The sequence below is a fragment of the Ictalurus furcatus genome, chromosome 25 (assembly GCF_023375685.1).
Source record: "Ictalurus furcatus strain D&B chromosome 25, Billie_1.0, whole genome shotgun sequence".
Lineage (NCBI taxonomy): Eukaryota > Metazoa > Chordata > Actinopteri > Siluriformes > Ictaluridae > Ictalurus > Ictalurus furcatus.
Genome location: NC_071279.1, coordinates 17,663,994 through 17,682,692, shown reverse-complemented (window position 1 = coordinate 17,682,692; position 18,699 = coordinate 17,663,994). Strand labels below are relative to the sequence as shown.

At 43.6% G+C, this 18,699-nt stretch overlaps 1 protein-coding gene across 1 annotated transcript in view; it reads right to left on the bottom strand.

Moving 5' to 3' along the window:
• syne1a (spectrin repeat containing, nuclear envelope 1a) overlaps positions 1-18,699 on the bottom strand; it is a 208,734-nt gene that overhangs the window by 57,786 nt on the left and 132,249 nt on the right. Inside the window, 14 exon segments of the mRNA XM_053614917.1 lie at positions 3,119-3,322; positions 5,229-5,372; positions 6,738-6,920; positions 7,024-7,146; positions 9,597-9,782; positions 10,102-10,239; positions 10,335-10,517; positions 11,542-11,694; positions 12,093-12,248; positions 12,671-12,836; positions 13,051-14,186; positions 17,679-17,891; positions 17,968-18,112; positions 18,261-18,598. Of these exon segments, the coding sequence (XP_053470892.1) occupies positions 3,119-3,322; positions 5,229-5,372; positions 6,738-6,920; positions 7,024-7,146; positions 9,597-9,782; positions 10,102-10,239; positions 10,335-10,517; positions 11,542-11,694; positions 12,093-12,248; positions 12,671-12,836; positions 13,051-14,186; positions 17,679-17,891; positions 17,968-18,112; positions 18,261-18,598 (3,468 nt within the window).

Sequence of the window (18,699 nt, the reverse complement as noted above, 5' to 3'; positions counted from 1 at the left end):
CAGGCATATTTTATATCCGTTCTGCGTGTCAGTGGACTACTAAACCCTCCTGGAACCCTCACCCGGCCTGGACCCGGGACAGATTCTCTGTCTGTCCCCCCCACATCCACCCCCTGTCCCCACCCCCACCCCCAAAGATGTCAATGCTGCACACAGGGTAAAAAACAGGTGCCAACACTTTCACACACTCATCTGTTTCAGCCTTGAGCTATTAGGCTAAAATTAGATCCTCTGTGCTAACACTGTCTACAGTCCTGCTCAAGCAGCAGCAGCCACCTCACACACACACACACACACACACACACACACACACACACACACTGGGCCAGAAGGAATGTGTTGAGCAAAGAACACAGCCGTACTGCAGTTAGCGCCTTTCTGGCAGTTAATGTGGAACCTTCTGTCCCAGAGTGATTCAGTGATGCAACCGCAGGGCAATCGCTCACCCGGGACGAGACTCAGAGTTTCCTGAGCCACTAGAGAACAGCAGAACAGCAGTACAAGCACATGTATGATACAGGAAGGAGGAGAAGGAATGCTTCACAAAGGCGGGACCATAAGATTTTTTAAGAAAGGTCAATAGCTTCCATGTGCTATATTGTTTTATTTTATTCCCAGCGCAATAGTTGTGCATAATATCTACTACTGTTCGAAGTAGATGTGTGTTATATTACCTGTGTTGTCTAAGTTCCGGTCCTAAACCAGTCTCCACGGCAGTACATGTACAGTACAGGTAAATATTATCATCTTGGTTATGCCCATGTTTTGTTTTGTTTCATGTCAAAGCCTAACAGAAATGGTAAAATGGTAAATGGCGCACTTATATAGCGCTTTTATCCAAAATGCTTTACACTGTGTCTGTGTCTCATTCACCCATTCACACACCAATGGTAGCAGAGCTGCCATGCAAGGCGCTAACTTGTCATCGGGAACAACTTGGGGTTCAGTGTCTTGCCCAAGGACACTTCGGTATGTGGAGTCACGTGGGCCGGGAATCGAACCGCCAACCCTACGATTAGTGTACAACCCGCTCTACCACCTGATCCACAGCCGCCCCAGAACAGAAACATGTTTCTTTTACAGTTTTTGGCCACTCACAGCTAATTGTATTATCTGAAAGTTAACAACCTTGAAGAAGGCTTTAAGCTCCGCCCACTCAGCATAGAACTCACGTTATATCATGTGACCATAGGGCATATAAATAAGTTTAGTCATCATAACATATATAAGTTATATCATTATGACCTATATAAAGGTTAATTTCATTTATGACATCCATAAGTATAAGGTACATGTCATTATGACCTATATGAAGGTACGTCATTTATGACATCCACAAGTATAAGGTACGTGTCATTAGGACATTCACAGTATAAGGTACTTGTCATTAGGACATCCACAGTATAAGGTACTTGTCATTAGGACATCCACAAGTATAAGGTACGTGTCATTAGGACATCCACAAGTATAAGGTACGTGTCATTAGGGCATCCACAAGTATAAGTTACTTGTCATTAGGACATCCACAAGTATAAGTTACTTGTCATTAGGACATCCACAAGTATAAGTTACTTGTCATTAGGACATCCACAAGTATAAGGTACTTGTCATTAGGACATCCACAAGTATAAGGTACGTGTCATTAGGACATCCACAAGTATAAGGTACGTGTCATTAGGACATCCACAAGTATAAGGTACGTGTCATTAGGACATCCACAAGTATAAGGTACATGTCATTAGGACATCCACAAGTATAAGGTACGTGTCATTAGGACATCCACAAGTATAAGGTACGTGTCATTAGGACATCCACAAGTATAAGGTACTTGTCATTAGGACATCCACAAGTATAAGGTACGTGTCATTAGGACATCCACAAGTATAAGGTACGTGTCATTAGGACATCCACAAGTATAAGGTACTTGTCATTAGGACATCCACAAGTATAAGGTACGTGTCATTAGGACATCCACAGTATAAGGTACGTGTCATTAGGACATCCACAAGTATAAGGTACTTGTCATTGGGACATCCACAAGTATAAGGTACGTGTCATTGGGACATCCACAAGTATAAGGTACGTGTCATTAGGACATCCACAAGTATAAGGTACTTGTCATTATGACATCCACAAGTATAAGGTACGTGTCATTGGGACATCCACAAGTATAAGGTACGTGTCATTAGGACATCCACAAGTATAAGGTACGTGTCATTAGGACATCCACAAGTATAAGGTACTTGTCATTAGGACATCCACAAGTATAAGGTACGTGTCATTAGGACATCCACAGTATAAGGTACGTGTCATTAGGACATCCACAAGTATAAGGTACTTGTCATTAGGACATCCACAAGTATAAGGTACGTGTCATTAGGACATCCACAAGTATAAGGTACGTGTCATTAGTACATCCACAAGTATAAGGTACGTGTCATTGGGACATCCATAACTATAAGATATATAAGACACATGTCTTTATGACATCCATAAGTATAAGGTACATGTCATTAAGACATCCATAAGTATGATATATGTCATCCATAAGTATGTCACAGTGACATACCGTATGTAAGTATGTTGTGTCATTATGAAATACACAAGTATCAGTTATGTGTCATCATGATATAAGTATAAGTCGTGTCATTATGGCCTACATAATTTATATGTCACCATCACATACAGCATATATCTTTCTATCAGTTCTGTCATTATGATAAACATGTCAGCTTTCCTTTATAACCTTACGAAACACACTCAATAGCACTGAATCACACTACACCACACTGTAAAGCCAAGTTTTTTCTTCTTTTTTCAGGATCTAAAACCTACCTGTAATGACCATAGTGTGCATGACCAGAGCTCAACAAACACTGGATTCCAATTAACGTTATTTAAAGGCACAATACATTTGATAATGATGGGTTGTGATGTCCATCACTACAATACAATAAACTACAAGCAAGATCATGGACCCCCTGGCTACCACTTACAAAACCACAGCGCTATGGTACTTGGCTAAAAAAACAAACAAACATGAATCTGATTCTGAAAGCTCATGCAACAATCCGAGAATGTGTATGTGTGCGCGTCTGTGAGTGTGTAAATGACTCACCATGACGACCGAGGGGTGTGTTGTGGGGTGTTTGGCCATCTCCTCCTCTTCATCCTCCAGTTCCTCCAGGCCGTCCGAGAGCCCCCCTACCTCGCTGACCGTTAGCAGCATGGTGGCGTGCTTGGCCTTCACCGTCAGCATCTTACACTTGGAGTTCAGGGCTGCGATCTGCTCCTGGTAGCCTTTTATCTTCTGGGCCAGCTCCTGTCACATCACGCACGACGCCACAGTACATCCGTTAGACGCCTTCTTACCTCTTCTAGAAGGCCTGCTTTTAATCCAGACCACAATAAATCCTGCATGGAGCTCAATCACAGGGTTAAACCTGAATAACAGGGAGTGGAGCTAAACAGATTCATGTCTATCTTTCTCTATCTCTCTATCTCCTCTGGCTGTGTGCAGTAAGAGGAAAAAAAAAACCACCCAGAAATCCTGCGACTGTTCGATTGTGATTCGCGGCCAATCAGAGCGCGCTCGGGGCGGGACAGTTACTAAGGCCCGGAGAAGAAGTCTGCGTGAAAGGCGCAGCTCTGAACCAACGGGAAAACGGAGGAGTGAAAAGTAAGGGGGGAAAAAATCTGGAGAGCGAGGTAGGACTTCCTCTCCAGCCAGCCACACACACACATTCACACAAAGAGGAAAAGCCGGCACAGGAAATGACCTCAGAGAGGGGGGGAGGGGCTGAGCCGCCCTTCTGTGATTTCCTTCCTTCCGCTACGCCAATCACAAGCAGCTCCACCACAAACAAAGCAGGCAAGAGGGAGGAGAGCTCAGATTACACACTGCTCCTGAGACACCCATCCTCCTCCTCCTCCTCCTCTGCACACACACACACACACACACACACACACACACACACTGCGCCAATGAGCTCATACAGGAGGGGAAAAAAACCCCAGATAAGCAGAACTACAGCGGTCACATAACAGAAAAAAATATCTGTTCACAGATTACGAACATCTACAGAACTTCGCCCTTGCTTCCCGAGTGGAAAAAAGAAACTTCTACTTTACAATTTATCTTCAGAAACCGAATATACATTTACAGTAAGTGCAATGAAATGAATTCGGATCTTAAAGACCTGGAGGCAAAAATGTAGATCAAAATAAATAAATAAATAAATAAAAACTTATTTGATTATTTTTGCCTTGATGATTCAGATTATTGTCGCTGAACCCACGTCTCATTTCTCACCCCACAGAACTGTATTGTGTACAAAATTAAATAAATAAATAAATATATATATCTTTAAAAAATTTAAATAAATGAACAAACTTTATTTATCGGTCTCTCCGGGATTATGCGGTCGCAGAAAGGAACGCAAACTCAAACCGACTCCGCAGTATTCGGAGGAGCGTGCGATTTTTCCAAATTACCGCGGATTTTCCGCAGATCCGGGCCGAGACGCGGCGTGTGACGTCGTCACGATGCGCGTTCAGCCGGAACCCTCTTCGATTCACGTGCGTCGAACGAGTCCGGCTACAAGGTCTCGTTTACCAACGAACATCACTGCGAAAGACCGCGTGAAACTATTTGCACAAAATTGCGTCGCAAATAAAAGAAACCAAAAAATCGAATATTTTTTGAATATATTTTTTCAACAATCACAAAAAAAAAAAAACACAACTCAGTGAAATCCTGCATGGACTGATCTATAAAATCCAGAGAGCAAACGTTCTCAACCGCACTGTGTGTTAATCATAATCGTCATAATGACTTTTGAAAGCTGATACTACAAACACTCTAAAAAAAAAAAACAAAAAAAAAAACAAAATAACAATAAAATCATGATATTTGAATTGTGCTGTGAGGTGAGAGAGGTTTATTCCTTATGAATAGTGTTGGAAAAAAACAAACAAACCCAACAACAATTCTGTAATGATAAATACTGCGCGTTATTCTTCGGGCCGTTCGAGTCCAGAGAGTAAACGACGTATGAGAAATATCACCTTGTACGCTGACGATCTAAATAAAAACCTAAGCGGTAAAAAGTACGTTTTCGTACTTCCTGAAAATGTAATTAAGCAAAAGTACAAGTGTCCAGTGTCATTAATACTCAGATAACGTATAAACCGCATGTGAAGCACAGAATCCGGCTCTCGTCGCTCACCTCATGGTGCTGGATCTGCGTCTGGAGCTCGTGGATGTTGCCCGTAGCGACGGGTCGGTCCTGAATAACACGCTGCGCTTCCTCGATCATCTTCTGAAGGTTCTTCACTTCCTGTTCATACTGCTCGTACTGCACCACGGCCTCCTGGGAACACGAGCACGGAGAGATCTAATTAACTCCACACTCCAACGAACCGAACACAACGTCGCCACCGACGCTTGTAGGAAAAACACACGGAATGGTGTGAAGAAGCGAGACGCGAGACCGGTGCTGATTTCTTTCTAGCGCAGACTGTAGATTCGTGCAGCTTATCAGTGACGACGTTCACACGGACAGCAGTAATCTAATTACTGACCTCATTCTGAATAAGACAATATTCTGATTAAGGTGTTTACATGAGTTGCGTTTAGAATATTCCTTTCATGTACCCGTTTTACATGCTAAAGAACATAGATGGATTAACAGCACACGTCATTACGTCGTCGCGCCACGCCGTCCGACGTCCCTCCAGAATTTCACGTATCGACGTACAGTTGGTCTTCGTTATGGTACCGTATACAGTTTTGGCTGTTTTTATTTACATTTTTTACGAACCGCTTCAAGTGCGGTTAATTATTTGTCGCGCTGTACGTGCGAATAGACGACTGCTTGAAGCCGTGGGCTGCGTCCCAAACCGCGTACTTACCGTCTATATAGTAGCCGAGATACATGTATTTCGACGGTTCAACTATGCGGTTTGGGACGCGGCCGTGCTCTCTCGTTTGCCGTAAAACGGTCGAGCGCTGCCGTGTGTGTACGTGTCCTGTCTCGCAATGCGGTGAAAACTCTCGCACGGCGTTAATAGTGTGATTAAGGTGTGTACATGTCTGTAACGCACGTCCGTAACGCGACTAAAACAGGAATACTCCACACGTCTTAATTCGAGTTGTGTTTACTCCGAGTATGACTTTAGTCGGATTAAGGTCATCAATAATCGCTGTACATGCTAGTTTCTTAATCAGAGTATCGTCTTAATCGGGTTCATATCGGATTATTGTCGTCCATGTAAACGTACCGACTGACAGTCGTGTCAGGTGATCACCTTTGCGCTGATATTATTCACACGCGTTCGTAACACGTCACCAGCAGCGATCGAGAGTCGAGGGTGTAATGAACGAGGTGAACGAGGCGGATCGTTGAGCACCATTCTGTTCACGCAAAATGCCTGAGGAGGGAGAGTAGGTGAGTACGTCAAGGATTCGCAGAAACGAACGCAAAATCAAGCAAACTCCGTGGATAAAGACCCTGTCTGCTACCGATAAACATTCCATTTTAACCTCCAATCCAATCCCACGGCTGTATGAGCTTTATTCATAGATAATTCTCTCCTTCGACTCAGGAGATATAATCCAAATGAAGTCCATTTCATTTCCGGGTTGTAAACACTACAGAATGAAGAAATGTTCAGGGTGAGGGGTGTGAATACTTATGCGTGTCATTGTATATCACTTTGGCTGTGTGTGTGTGTACCTGCAGTATATTGCACTGCTGTATGGTGGTGTGTTGGAGATGGCTGCTGTCCTGCTGTAGACTCTGCGCGGTGACACACAGGGGTAAGGTGACCACGGCGTCCTCGGGCAGCTGCAGAGCGCTCATGCACTTCTGTACGGCCTGGACCTGCACCTTAAAGCCCTCCATTTCTGTCAGCAGGTGCTGCACGACAAACACACAACGTCACACCAGGATCTCGCAAGGCAACAATCGAACACAATCGTTGTTCCTGACTCAGTCTCACACAACGCTCCGAGACCCTCACCTGTCTCTGGAGCAGCTGCTCTCTGAGGCTGAGGCGCGCCAGCTCCGGGGACGTCAGCGTCTCCTGAACTCTCTCTATAGACCGGTGGAGGCTCTTCACCTCGCTCTCCAGCCTGCTCAGATCCTGGAACGAGCAAGCACGTAGTATCGTTTTCACACGCAAGAGAGTCGCTTCCTTGCTCAGGTACTAAAAAGACCTGGATTGTGCCCCCCCCCCACCCCCTACTCCAAAACTCTTTCTGAATCCCTCCTTTAATTTCTACATCGTCTCAGAAATACGTTAACGTCCACCGTCTTTACCGACGCACCAATGTTTAAATGCAGGGAGCTCGAGAAAGCTTCTAGACCAAAGTCTTGGTGGAGGTGGCGTCATGGCTTGGGCTTGCGTGGCCGCTTCTGGAACATGCTCGCTAACCTTTACTACTCATGAATGAGTTCAGAAGTTTGCAGGAGCATTCCGTGTGCCGATTTACAGAGAGACGCACCGGAGCTATTGTGTGCGATGGACATGTACGATGTTTTTTTTTTCCGTGTTTACTCACTGCACTGTGTTTGAGCATGCTTGTTATACGTATAATAGTTATAAATAGTTTTGATGTTTTTAGATTTTGACATCCCGGCACAGCACTCGTTTTTAACCTGCGCTTACTTTACGAAGAATTTATTATTATCGTAAAGTTCAAATTTAAAAAAAAAAATTCATTAAGTAACAAATACAAGGGTTTTCCTAGGACGGGTTGGACATGAACTCGAATTATAGACGTGACAGCTCTTCAAAAACCTCAAAAAGCCCGTGGGGCAGGTTTTAAAATGTTTAAAAATGCTTCTATTACGTCTGATGTGTATTATCCTTCCCATCACAGCACATCGAATCATTTACAGTAAAAAAAAAAAAAAGTGCGCTTTAAAAAAAGAAAATTAGCTCTTTCAGGTCACGTCACTGACCCACATCTCCAAAAGGAAATTGCTCCTTTTAGACGTGCGTAAGTGGGACAATTATCCTGCAGGTGTCTTGAGAATAATTTTCCAGATGATGATGATGAGGATGTTACAGCGCAGGAGTAAGACAGAGACGTGCCATATGTACGAGGGGGAAAAAATAACCTAGCTCCTGTTATCCTGTGTATTTTTTATATATATATATAAAGTAAACATAGTCGTGCCCTCACCTGCCTCTTTTCCTTCTCAAAAAAAATGTTTTACAGCACAAACTGTCAGATAAATCTTTTAAATTTGTTCTAATGCTCTGCAGAACGTTACATAAAGTGAGATTGAGGCTAAGAAGAAAACGTTGAGCTGTAAATATGTACAGTATAAACATCACCACTAGAGGGCAGGATTTTATCATAAATAAATGAACCCCAACCTAACATCAGCAACACTAAGGAGAGCTCATAGGGCTCGGATCTGGGCTTATTGCTATGGCACGCTCTCTCTCTCTCTCTCTCTCTCTGTATCTCTCTCACTCTATATATCTCTCTCTCAATCTGTATCTCTCTCTCTCACTCTATATATCTCTCTCTCACTCTGTATCTTTCTCTCTCTCACTCTGTATTTCTCTCACTGTGTATCTCTCTCTCTCTCTCAATATCTCTCTCTCATTCTATATCTCTCTCTCACTCTGTATCTTTCTCACTCTATATATCTCTCTCTCACTCTGTATCTTTCTCTCTCTCACTCTGTATTTCTCTCACTGTGTATGTCTCTCTCTCTCAATATCTCTCTCTCATTCTATATCTCTCTCTCACTCTGTATCTTTCTCACTCTTTATATCTCTCTCTCACTCTGTATCTTTCTCACTCTTTATATCTCTCTCTCACTCTGTATCTTTCTCACTCTTTATATATCTCTCACTCTGTATCTCTCTCACTCTGTATCTCTCTCACACTCAGTATCTCTCTCTCTCATTCTATATCTCTCTCTCACTCTATATCTCTCTCTCACTCTGTGTCTCTCACTCTCAATATCTCTCTCACTCTGTATCTCTCTCTCATTCTGTAACTCTCTCTCATTCTATATCTCTCTCTCACTCTGTATCTCTCACTCTCACTCTATATATCTCTCTCTCACTCTGTAACTCTCTCTCATTCTATATCTCTCTCTCACTCTGTATCTCTCACTCTCACTCTATATATATCTCTCTCACTCTGTAACTCTCTCTCATTCTATATATCTCTCTCATTCTATATCTCTCTCTCACTCTGTATCTCTCTCTCTCACTCTATATCGCTCTCTCTCTCTCTCTGTATCTCTCTCTCTCTCTCACTCTGTATCTCTCTCTTTCACTCACTCTCTCTCTCTCTCACTCTGTATCTCCCTCTCTCTCTTTAGCCATGTAAGGTATTTTTATCCATTTCATTCTTCCTTAAAGGTGCCAGTAATTCCAGAGCAGACTTCATGATGCTCACGATGAAATAACATCCATAAAAAAAATCTAAGACATAATAATAATGCACCATTTTATATGCTGATTTTAAACATCTGTATTACAAATAAATTCACTCTGTGTGTGTGTGTGTGTGTGTGTGTGTGTGTGAGTGAGTGTGTGTGTGTGTACACAGTGTGCAGTGTCACCTTCGCAGCGTCCTGTAGATTCAGCAGGCGTGTTTTGGCGTGTTGCTGCAGCTCTTCGGCGTGATGGCTCAGCTCTGCCACCTGCTGGTGAAGTGCGTCAGTGTGCACCACCTCTCCCAACAACCCCACTCTCTCCATCAGCGCCTCCATCTCGCCCTGCAGCCTCCGCCACTCCCGCAGCAGCGCCTGCACCACCGACACAAACAAGTGCATTATTTTTATTCATACGCCAACGTTTTTGGGCGTAGGTGAGAGGAAGAGACGTGAGGGAAAAACGATTTCCCAACGATATGATGATAAAACATCAAGATCCTGAGAAATGATGCCACGATGCTCTTTTCTGAGATGTCGTTCTTAATTTTTATCGTTTTAATACAGCACTACTGTTTTGCCAGCAGTTTATTATCTAAATTATATATCGTGATCGATTATAAACATTAACGATGCTTATGCGACAGCGCTGTTGAATTCTCGATTCTATTCTGATTGGTCAGAACCTTCATACCTGGTGTGTTCTGATTTGCTCCTGCATCATGGAGGCGGGGCTCCACACGATGTCGGAGGAAACTAGAGTCTCGGCTTTTTCCGTCCAGTTCAGTATCAGGCTCAGTCTCTCGTTAAACTCCTCAAAGTGCTGCTCGGCCTGGAACGAGAAGCAGGAGGGGATTGATCAGGAATCTCGAGGCTGAAATGCAGCAAAAAAAAGGTTGTCGTGGTGACACGTCTCACCGTATTTACCTTCTTAATCCGTGTGTTCCTTCCCTCAGCGAGTCTGCTGGTCTGAGAGTGGAGCTCGGCGAGTTTGCTCAGCGTGGCACCCAGCTGTCGAGCCAGGAGCGGGTTCTGCTCACCGAACTCCTGCACGGCCACGTCCAACTCAGAGAGAGCATGAGAGCAGTCCTCCAGCTCCTCACGCAGAGTCTGGACGGAAATAAACACCAAGAAATGATTTTCATCCTTAATAACTGCTCTCTAACAGGGGTTTACCGTTTAGTTCAGAGTCAAATGGGAGTTGATTCAGCTTTCTCACTGTGCGCAAGCAGTGGAATCGTTTTAAAAATCCAGTGTTTAGTTCAGAATTGAATCAGAGTCGAATCACTTTCTCACTGTAGTCGAGTTCACATAAAACAAACTCAGTTGATTCAGAATCGAATCACTTTCTCACTGTAATCGAGTTCACATAAAACAAACTCAGTTGATTCAGAATCGAATCACTTTCTCACTGTAATCGAGTTCACATAAAACAAACTCAGTTGATTCAGAGTCGAATAACTTTCTCACTGTAATCGAGTTCACATAAAACAAACTCAGTTGATTCAGAGTCGAATCACTTTCTCATTGTAATCGAGTTCACATAAAACAAACTCAGTTGATTCAGAGTCGAATCACTTTCTCATTGTAATCGAGTTCACATAAAACAAACTCAGTTGATTCAGAGTCGAATCACTTTCTCATTGTAATCGAGTTCACATAAAACAAACTCAGTTGATTCAGAGTCGAATCACTTTCTCACTGTAATCGAGTTCACTTGTAAGCGAACTCAGTTGATTCAGAGTCGAATCGCTTTCTCACTGCGATCGAGTTCACCTGAAAGCGAACAAAACAAAAAAGGTTCATTTGATTCATTTCCTGAAGTCGAGTCGATTCGGAGTTGAATCTCTTTCTCACTGTGATCGAGTTCACACGGAAAGGAACTTTTGCTCGAATCGAATCGACAGCAGGAAGTGAATCAAATGAACCTTTTATGTTTTGTCATCTTTAGACAGACAGACAGACAGACAGAAAAGAGACAGATAGATAGAAAGACAGACAGACAGAGATAGATAGATAGATAGACGGACAGACAGACAGACAGACACAGATAGATAGATAGATAGATAGAAAAATGCACCTTCACCAAGAGATAAAGTGAAAGGAAGTGTGTGTGTAAGAGTCAGCGCAGTACCTTCGTCTCCACTTTGGCCTCTTCTACATCCACGCTCTTCTGCTTCAGTTTCACAGAGATGGCGCAGACTTTCTCTGAGATGTCCTTCAGTCTGGCAGTAAAGTCTTCTTTAACATCTCTACTGTGCTGTACTTCTCTCTCTCGGATCTGCACCTGGAATTGTGCACGGAAGGTTTGAAATAACCAAAAGTGTGCCTCGTTTTAGCTAGATAATGATGTTAAAATATTAAACTCAGTAAAAACAAGGAAATACCGGATCATCCTTCACTTCTTTTCTGGTGTCTCGGGAAAAAATGCAGCTGGCTAAATTATTTTCATTTTAATCGCAAGGTTTAAATTAGGGTGTGTTTCATTTAAATTAGATATGCAAGATGAGGTGTGGCCTGTGCATAAGATGTGAATAAGGAAGCAGTGGGTGGAGCTTGTGTCCAAGCTCAAATCCATGCTCATGAATCAGACTCGGACGTATTCAACGTTGATGAATTAGACTCACGGCTAATCTGTAACCACACAGAAGTACCACAAAACCGAAACAAGGGGTAAGAGTGTACCTGGTCCTCTGCCGAGCCCAGTGCCAGTGTGACCTGTGCCAGCTGGGTGCTGATCTCAGAGGGAACAGTGGCATGGAGGTCTTTGTATTTCATCTGCTGGCGATCCGCGATCTGCTCCAGAGCTTGCCGCTGAGACTGAACACCGCCGTGAGCCGTCTAGCACGCGCAAGAGACCACAGACACGCAACAGACATTCATCACAGCTCTCAGGAGTGGAAATGCATCAACACCCTTTGTTTCAGTACTGTGTGTGTGTACATGGCTTTTTTTTGGTCCTTGTAGATACCAACACTGATGGCAAAGTGGGTAAACTCACAGAACATTTTATTTCGCGTTGTTTACATTTAAATGGCAGCCATGACGATCAAACACGTCGCTACTAGACACGTTCTATATAACGTTAGCGAGTTTAATCTAATAAAAATGCAATGCATTACTTGGCCACATTAGTGACCGTCGATTGAGTCGGGTTATCGATCGCCAAGAACAACATACTGGGTAAGAGCTGCTAGGCGTGTCTCTAACATAGCTGGTGTTTGCTGCTAGCGATGAACTCCTTGGGTTTAATTCCACTTTACCTCTAGGTCAGAGAGCAGGGTGTCCAGGTCAGCTGTAGGGCTGAGTAACAGGCCCTGTGTGTCCTGGATCCAGCCTTTAACGAGTCCCAGCTCCCTCTCCACCTCCTCTCGCTCCAGCAGCTCCACCTGCACCTGCTGCCGGCTCACGCACACTTTCTGTAGCAGGCTGGATTCGGGAGAGAAATAAGAGAGCTGTGATGCAGATATGTCGTGCGATCAAACACTTCAGGACGTGCAGGTGTAATCAACTTCACGTACGTATTGTTGTCCTGTAGCAGTATGACACAGAGGGTTTTATTTCTTATGCTTAGCGCACGTGATTTAAATAGATACAGAAGCGGAAACACTGTGCATCCGATACAGGACATTTTTATCAGTACCTCTCGTATTTCTCCTGCATTGCCTGAATCTCCTGCAGACAGAAAGCATCTTCACTGCTGGGTTTATTGGCCTGCTTGGTGGGTGTGGCCAGATGTTTGATAGGTGTGGTTGTTTGGCATTTGGGTGTGGCTGGCTGTGTGCTAGGTGAGTCTAAGTGGCTGCTGGGCGTAGTTGGCTGTGTGCTGGGCGTGGCTGTTTGATTGCTAGGCGTGTCTAAATGGTTGTTGGGTGTGGCATGCTGTGTAGTGGGTATGGTTGACTGTGTGGTAGGCGTGGTTGATTGTGTACCGGGTGTGGCTGTTTGATTGCTAGGCATGTCCAAGTGGTTGTTGGGCATGGCTGGCTGTGTAGTGGGTGTGGTTGGCTGTGTAGTGGGCGTGGTTAGCTGTGTGCTGGGTGTGGCTGTTTGATTGCTAGGTGTGTCCAAGTGGTCGTTGGGCATGGCTGGCTGTGTAGTGGGTGCGGTTGATTGTGCAGTGGGCGTGGTTAGCTGTATGCTGGGCGTGGCTGTTTGATTGCTAGGTGTGTCCAAGTGGTTGTTGGGCATGGCTGGCTGTGTAGTGGGTGTGGTTGGCTGTGTAGTGGGCGTGGTTAGCTGTGTGCTGGGTGTGGCTGTTTGATTGCTAGGTGTGTCCAAGTGGTCGTTGGGCATGGCTGGCTGTGTAGTGGGCGTGGTTGATTGTGTAGTGGGTGTGGTTAGCTGTATGCTGGGCGTGGCTGTTTGATTGCTAGGTGTGTCCAAGTGGTTGTTGGGCATGGCTGGCTGTGTAGTGGGTGCGGTTGATTGGTTGCTGGTTGAGGTTGGTGGCTTGCTTGGCGTGGTTTGCTGCTTGATGGGCGTGGTCTGTTGCCTGACGGGCGTGGCCAACAGCTTTCCAAGCCTGGTTGTTTGGTTGCTGATACAGCTGGTCTGGTCGCTGGGTGTCTTTAGTCCTGCAGTATCAGAGTGGAGGAGCAGGTGGAGGGCGTGGTGTCTGAGGAGTGTCAGGGCGCTGTTCTCTCTCTCCACCTCTCGGCTAAAGGAGTCGTGATACTCTAACAGGTTGTGTAGGGCCACGGTGCTGGCTGCTTTCTCCACCACGCTGTCAGGAACTCGGCTGTGCAGGTCCTCCGACACGGACCTCATCTTCTCCAGCTGCAGGTAACGACAGGGGGCAAAAAACTTAGCAGAGTGGTAGCATAGGTAACTTTTTTCCCCAAAAATTTCGATTATAACCAGTGAGACTAGAAACTAAACTTCTTAATTCATCTTAATGTAGCTACACAATGTTAAAAGGAGTACTAATCTCAACCTTTCCTCGTCACTGAGGTGGTAGGATTATCTTATTTGTACGTAAAGAACTAGATATAGAGAGAAACACAGCTTGTTAAGTAAAAGATTTTTGCACATTAATGGTACAAAATGAGTACATTTGAGGGGACCACTCCACTGACAAGCAATGGTACAGCTTAGTACCCCTATTGTATTTTTTATAAGATTGTTGCCTGTACAGTAGGTTGGCTGAAGCCACTTTTCTCTTTCAACATAAGGGAGCTCTTTCTTGTGGAATCACTGTTTTAGGAACTTTTTAAAAGTATTTTTTAGATCGTACTGTAACATTGAGCAGTAAATCGATGTGGCTTTAAATGAGGTCTGGATTAAATTGTAAAAGTCCTGGAACAGCTCACATGAAATTGCTCCAAGTGTCAACCGTTCACTCAACACATGCTTTCAGGTAATATTTTCCATTAAACAGCAATCTCATCTCATTCGAAACTGAACAGTGAAAATACAGACAAAAAAAAAATACTCTTGGCAGCCTCAAAATAGTTCAAATAAACGTTCATGGTTTCAGTTGGCTCTCAGACACACTTGTGGCAAAGTAAAAAAAAAAACGTATTAAACCAGCATTTAGGATAGAAAAACAATATATTCGATTAGTATTCTATTAGTATATACAGTGGGAATCAAAATTATTCAACCCCCATTCAACAGTCAAGCATGGTGGTGGCTCGGTGATGCTCTGCGGCTGCTTTGCATCCTCCGGCACTGGAAACCTGCAGCGTGTGGAAGGCGAGATGGAATCATTGAAGTATCAGGAAATCCTAGGAGAAAACATCATGCCGTCTGTGAGGAAGCTGAAGCTTGGGTGTCACTGGACCTTCCGACAGGACAATGATCCCAAACATACCTCAAATTCCACCAAGGCTTGGTTACAGAAGTCCTGGAAGATTCTACAGGGCCATCACAGTCACCTGACTTGAACCCCATAGAAAATCTCTGGTGTGATTTGAAGAAGGCGGTTGCAGCGCGCAAACCCAAGAATATTACTGAACTGGAAGCCATTGCTCATGAGGAACGGGAGAAGATTCCTCAGGAACGCTGCCAGAAGATCTGCATCTCGTTTGCAGCAGGTCATAACAGCAAAAGGAGCTCTACTAAGTACTAAAGATGCTCGCCATGAAGGGGGTGAATAATTTTGAGACTGGAGAAGTCATTATAAGTTGCATTTTCAGTTGAATTTGGGGAAACCACTTGAAGCATTCGTTGCGTTTTGCTTTTGTTCGATTTGTTCAGCGCAAACATCTGAAAGTCTGTAAATTTTGACAATAAACCTGATTTGAAATGGGGGTTGAATCATTTTGATTGCATCTGTATATAGTTACTAATGCATTGTGGGTGCACAGGGACGTCTCGTCTCTAAGGCATGAAGCACGATTTTCTCTGTATAACAACAGCGCACCAATTACCGTTAATGAGAAAGAAGCTTTGGCACATGGCATTCTGCTCCCCTCTCTGCGTGACATAAGGCCATGCAACAGCAATGAGTCATCCTAAGAAACTGATGTCATACCCACTGAAGTGGACAAGAGGAAAAAGGAAGAATCTAGCACTCCAGCGCTAGCACAAAAGACATGCAGTGAAACTGACGAAGTAAATAAATGAATCCATTTGTTATGCACACAAATGCAAAATGGTGAGGTATATGAAGATGCAGCTTACTCTATGCTGTACACACACACACACACACACGCGCTGGAATCCACATTTCTTGCCTAACTACATCACTTCCTAAGAAACCAGCTAAGATTTATGAGCACTGTGGTAGACTGGCAATTTCCACCCTAAACCATGAATAGTATACTGGAATATTACCAAACATTGCATCATTTCCAAAACACCAACCATGACAGCAAGAAGACAGGCAGGAAAGCTGACTGAACCTCTGTACCACCGTAGAAAAGGATTAACAACACTGCTGTTTCATAACTCGCATTATTTAAAAATATTTAAATAACGTCTAGACCACTGGCTTTAAACATAGGCCCAGGCCTTGAAGCTCCGAAACAATCAGGGAGAGCAAATGCAAGCAGAAGATGCAGACGGATAGTTCTTTCTTTGTTGTGAGTTGTGATACGACGTAACACAAACGCAAGAGACGATATTAAAAATGAAAAATATATATAGAGTAGATGACACGACGGCAGATGTCGAAATGAATACCGCATGAATAGTCCAGATGTAATTACGACATTAATCACTGGAAATTTGATTTCATTTAACAATAGTGTCTCCATATTATAGATGGATGGATGGATGAATAGATAGATAGATGTACTTTATTGATCCCTGAAGGGAAATTTGGAAAATCTGGAGAAATTTGAGCAAATTTCATTAGTAGGCATTGTATAAAATAGCACTTGATCCAGCACATCCTAGTATTTAGCATATATATAAAAATATATCATGCTCCGATGAAATACTCGTTACTCGTGCGCACAACTTTCTCTCGTTACCTCCCTCTCCCTCTCTCCTTCTGTCGAGCCAACACATGATTTTATGAAGGTGCCAGTGATCCTGACCCTTTCTGCTCTCTGGACCTGCCTGATCCATCCTGATCCTCTGGATGGAGCTCTCATCAACTGGAGATCGCTGAGGACGGTACCGCTTGAAGTACCATGGAAATGGTTTTGGACCTCAATTCCAAATGGACATATCACAGTGGTTTCTGGGACTACGGTTGCTGCGATGGCCTTGGGACTGCAATTACCACATGCAGTTTTACACTCAGGTCTCCTTTAGTGAACAGTGGACTAGTTCAACAAACAGACTTCATATAAACACCATAATGAACTTTCTTTTACTTTCACACTATCCGATGTTCCCCAGATGAGGACGGGTTCCCTTCCGAGTCTGGTTCCTCTCAAGGTTTCTTCCTCATATCATCTCAGGGAGTTTTTCCTCACCACCGTCTCCACCGGCTCGCTCAATAGGGATAAATCCACACACTTAAAATCTCTATCCTGTGTTTATATGTTTCTGTAAAGCTCCTTTGAGACAACGTCCGTTGTTAAAAGCGCAATACAAATCAAACTGAATTGAATTGAATTGAATTAGTGAAGACCGAAACTGCTCACATTGGTATTCAGACCTCTAACAGTACCCCGGATACGTAATCTGAATTATTACATCACTGTGTTATTGTGCACAGCTCTCTCTCTCTCAGCAATGCTCGTATGAATCGATATTATAAAGCACTAAATATTCTAGTTATAAACTGTTGTGTGAGAATTTATACAGAATTTATTAAGTTGCTCCATTTTTTATTTTTAGCATTCAGTGATACTATGAGCATTGCTATCTTACCTTCTCGATGAAGCGTCTCCAGTCATGCACTGTGTCCTTAAGAGCCTTCTCCTGTGCTTTAGCTACACTGGTTAACTGAGACCATCGCTGGGAAAGTGCACAGACTGAACGTGAAACTGCAGCACTGGACACAGACTTCAGATCAAACTGCTCCGACTGTCCTTTCAGGTTCGTCAGTTTATCCTGACAAGCCTCCAGTTGGAACACCACGTCCTATAAAGACAAGAGAACACATTAAACTCTAATACATTACACTAACAAACAATTCTGGAAGGCAAACCAAGCAGACCTGGTGAAAACGAAGTTTGTCCTCAGCCTCTTGGAGAGAGCTCGATTTTGCCGTGCTAAACCCAGCCAATCTTCTCTCAAATTCACTAAGGTCACTTATAAGTCCTTCTCTATCTTTCTTAAATGACGTCCACTGAGTTGAACATCTAGAAAAAAACACCATCAATACAATATTTAAATTTGAACTATACGCTAGGCATGAGCCACAAAAGGCCACTACTTGACATGTTAGACAAATGCTCACCAATTTGACCAAAAAAGCAGATAAAAGATACAAATGCAGCCGAGTATTACCCGTTTAAAGTTTCTTGGTGACATCTCAGCTGCTCCATGAGCTCAGTACTCCTTTGACAAATGGTCTTATAGCCTTCTTTGTGTTTCATAATGACATCAGAATCAACAAAGTCCACCATTTTAGGGAGAACGTCCTCGATATCCTGAATCGCCTTCTTTATAGTCGGTTCTTGGGTCAAAACTTGTTTAAGTTCCTTGAGGCTCTCTGTAAGGTCTTCCAATTCTAGTTTCTGGTTCTTCTGCTTTAGGACCGCATCGGCGTCTTCAAACCACTGGCAAGTAGATTTCAAGGCACTTTGGTGCAATTGTAGCAAGGATAGTGCTGACTGCAAGACCACCTGTGGGAAAGCAGTATATCATTGTGTGTATAGATGAAACATTTAGGAATGCCAGAAATCAAAGATATGAAATATACATATTTAAATATACACATGCTTGC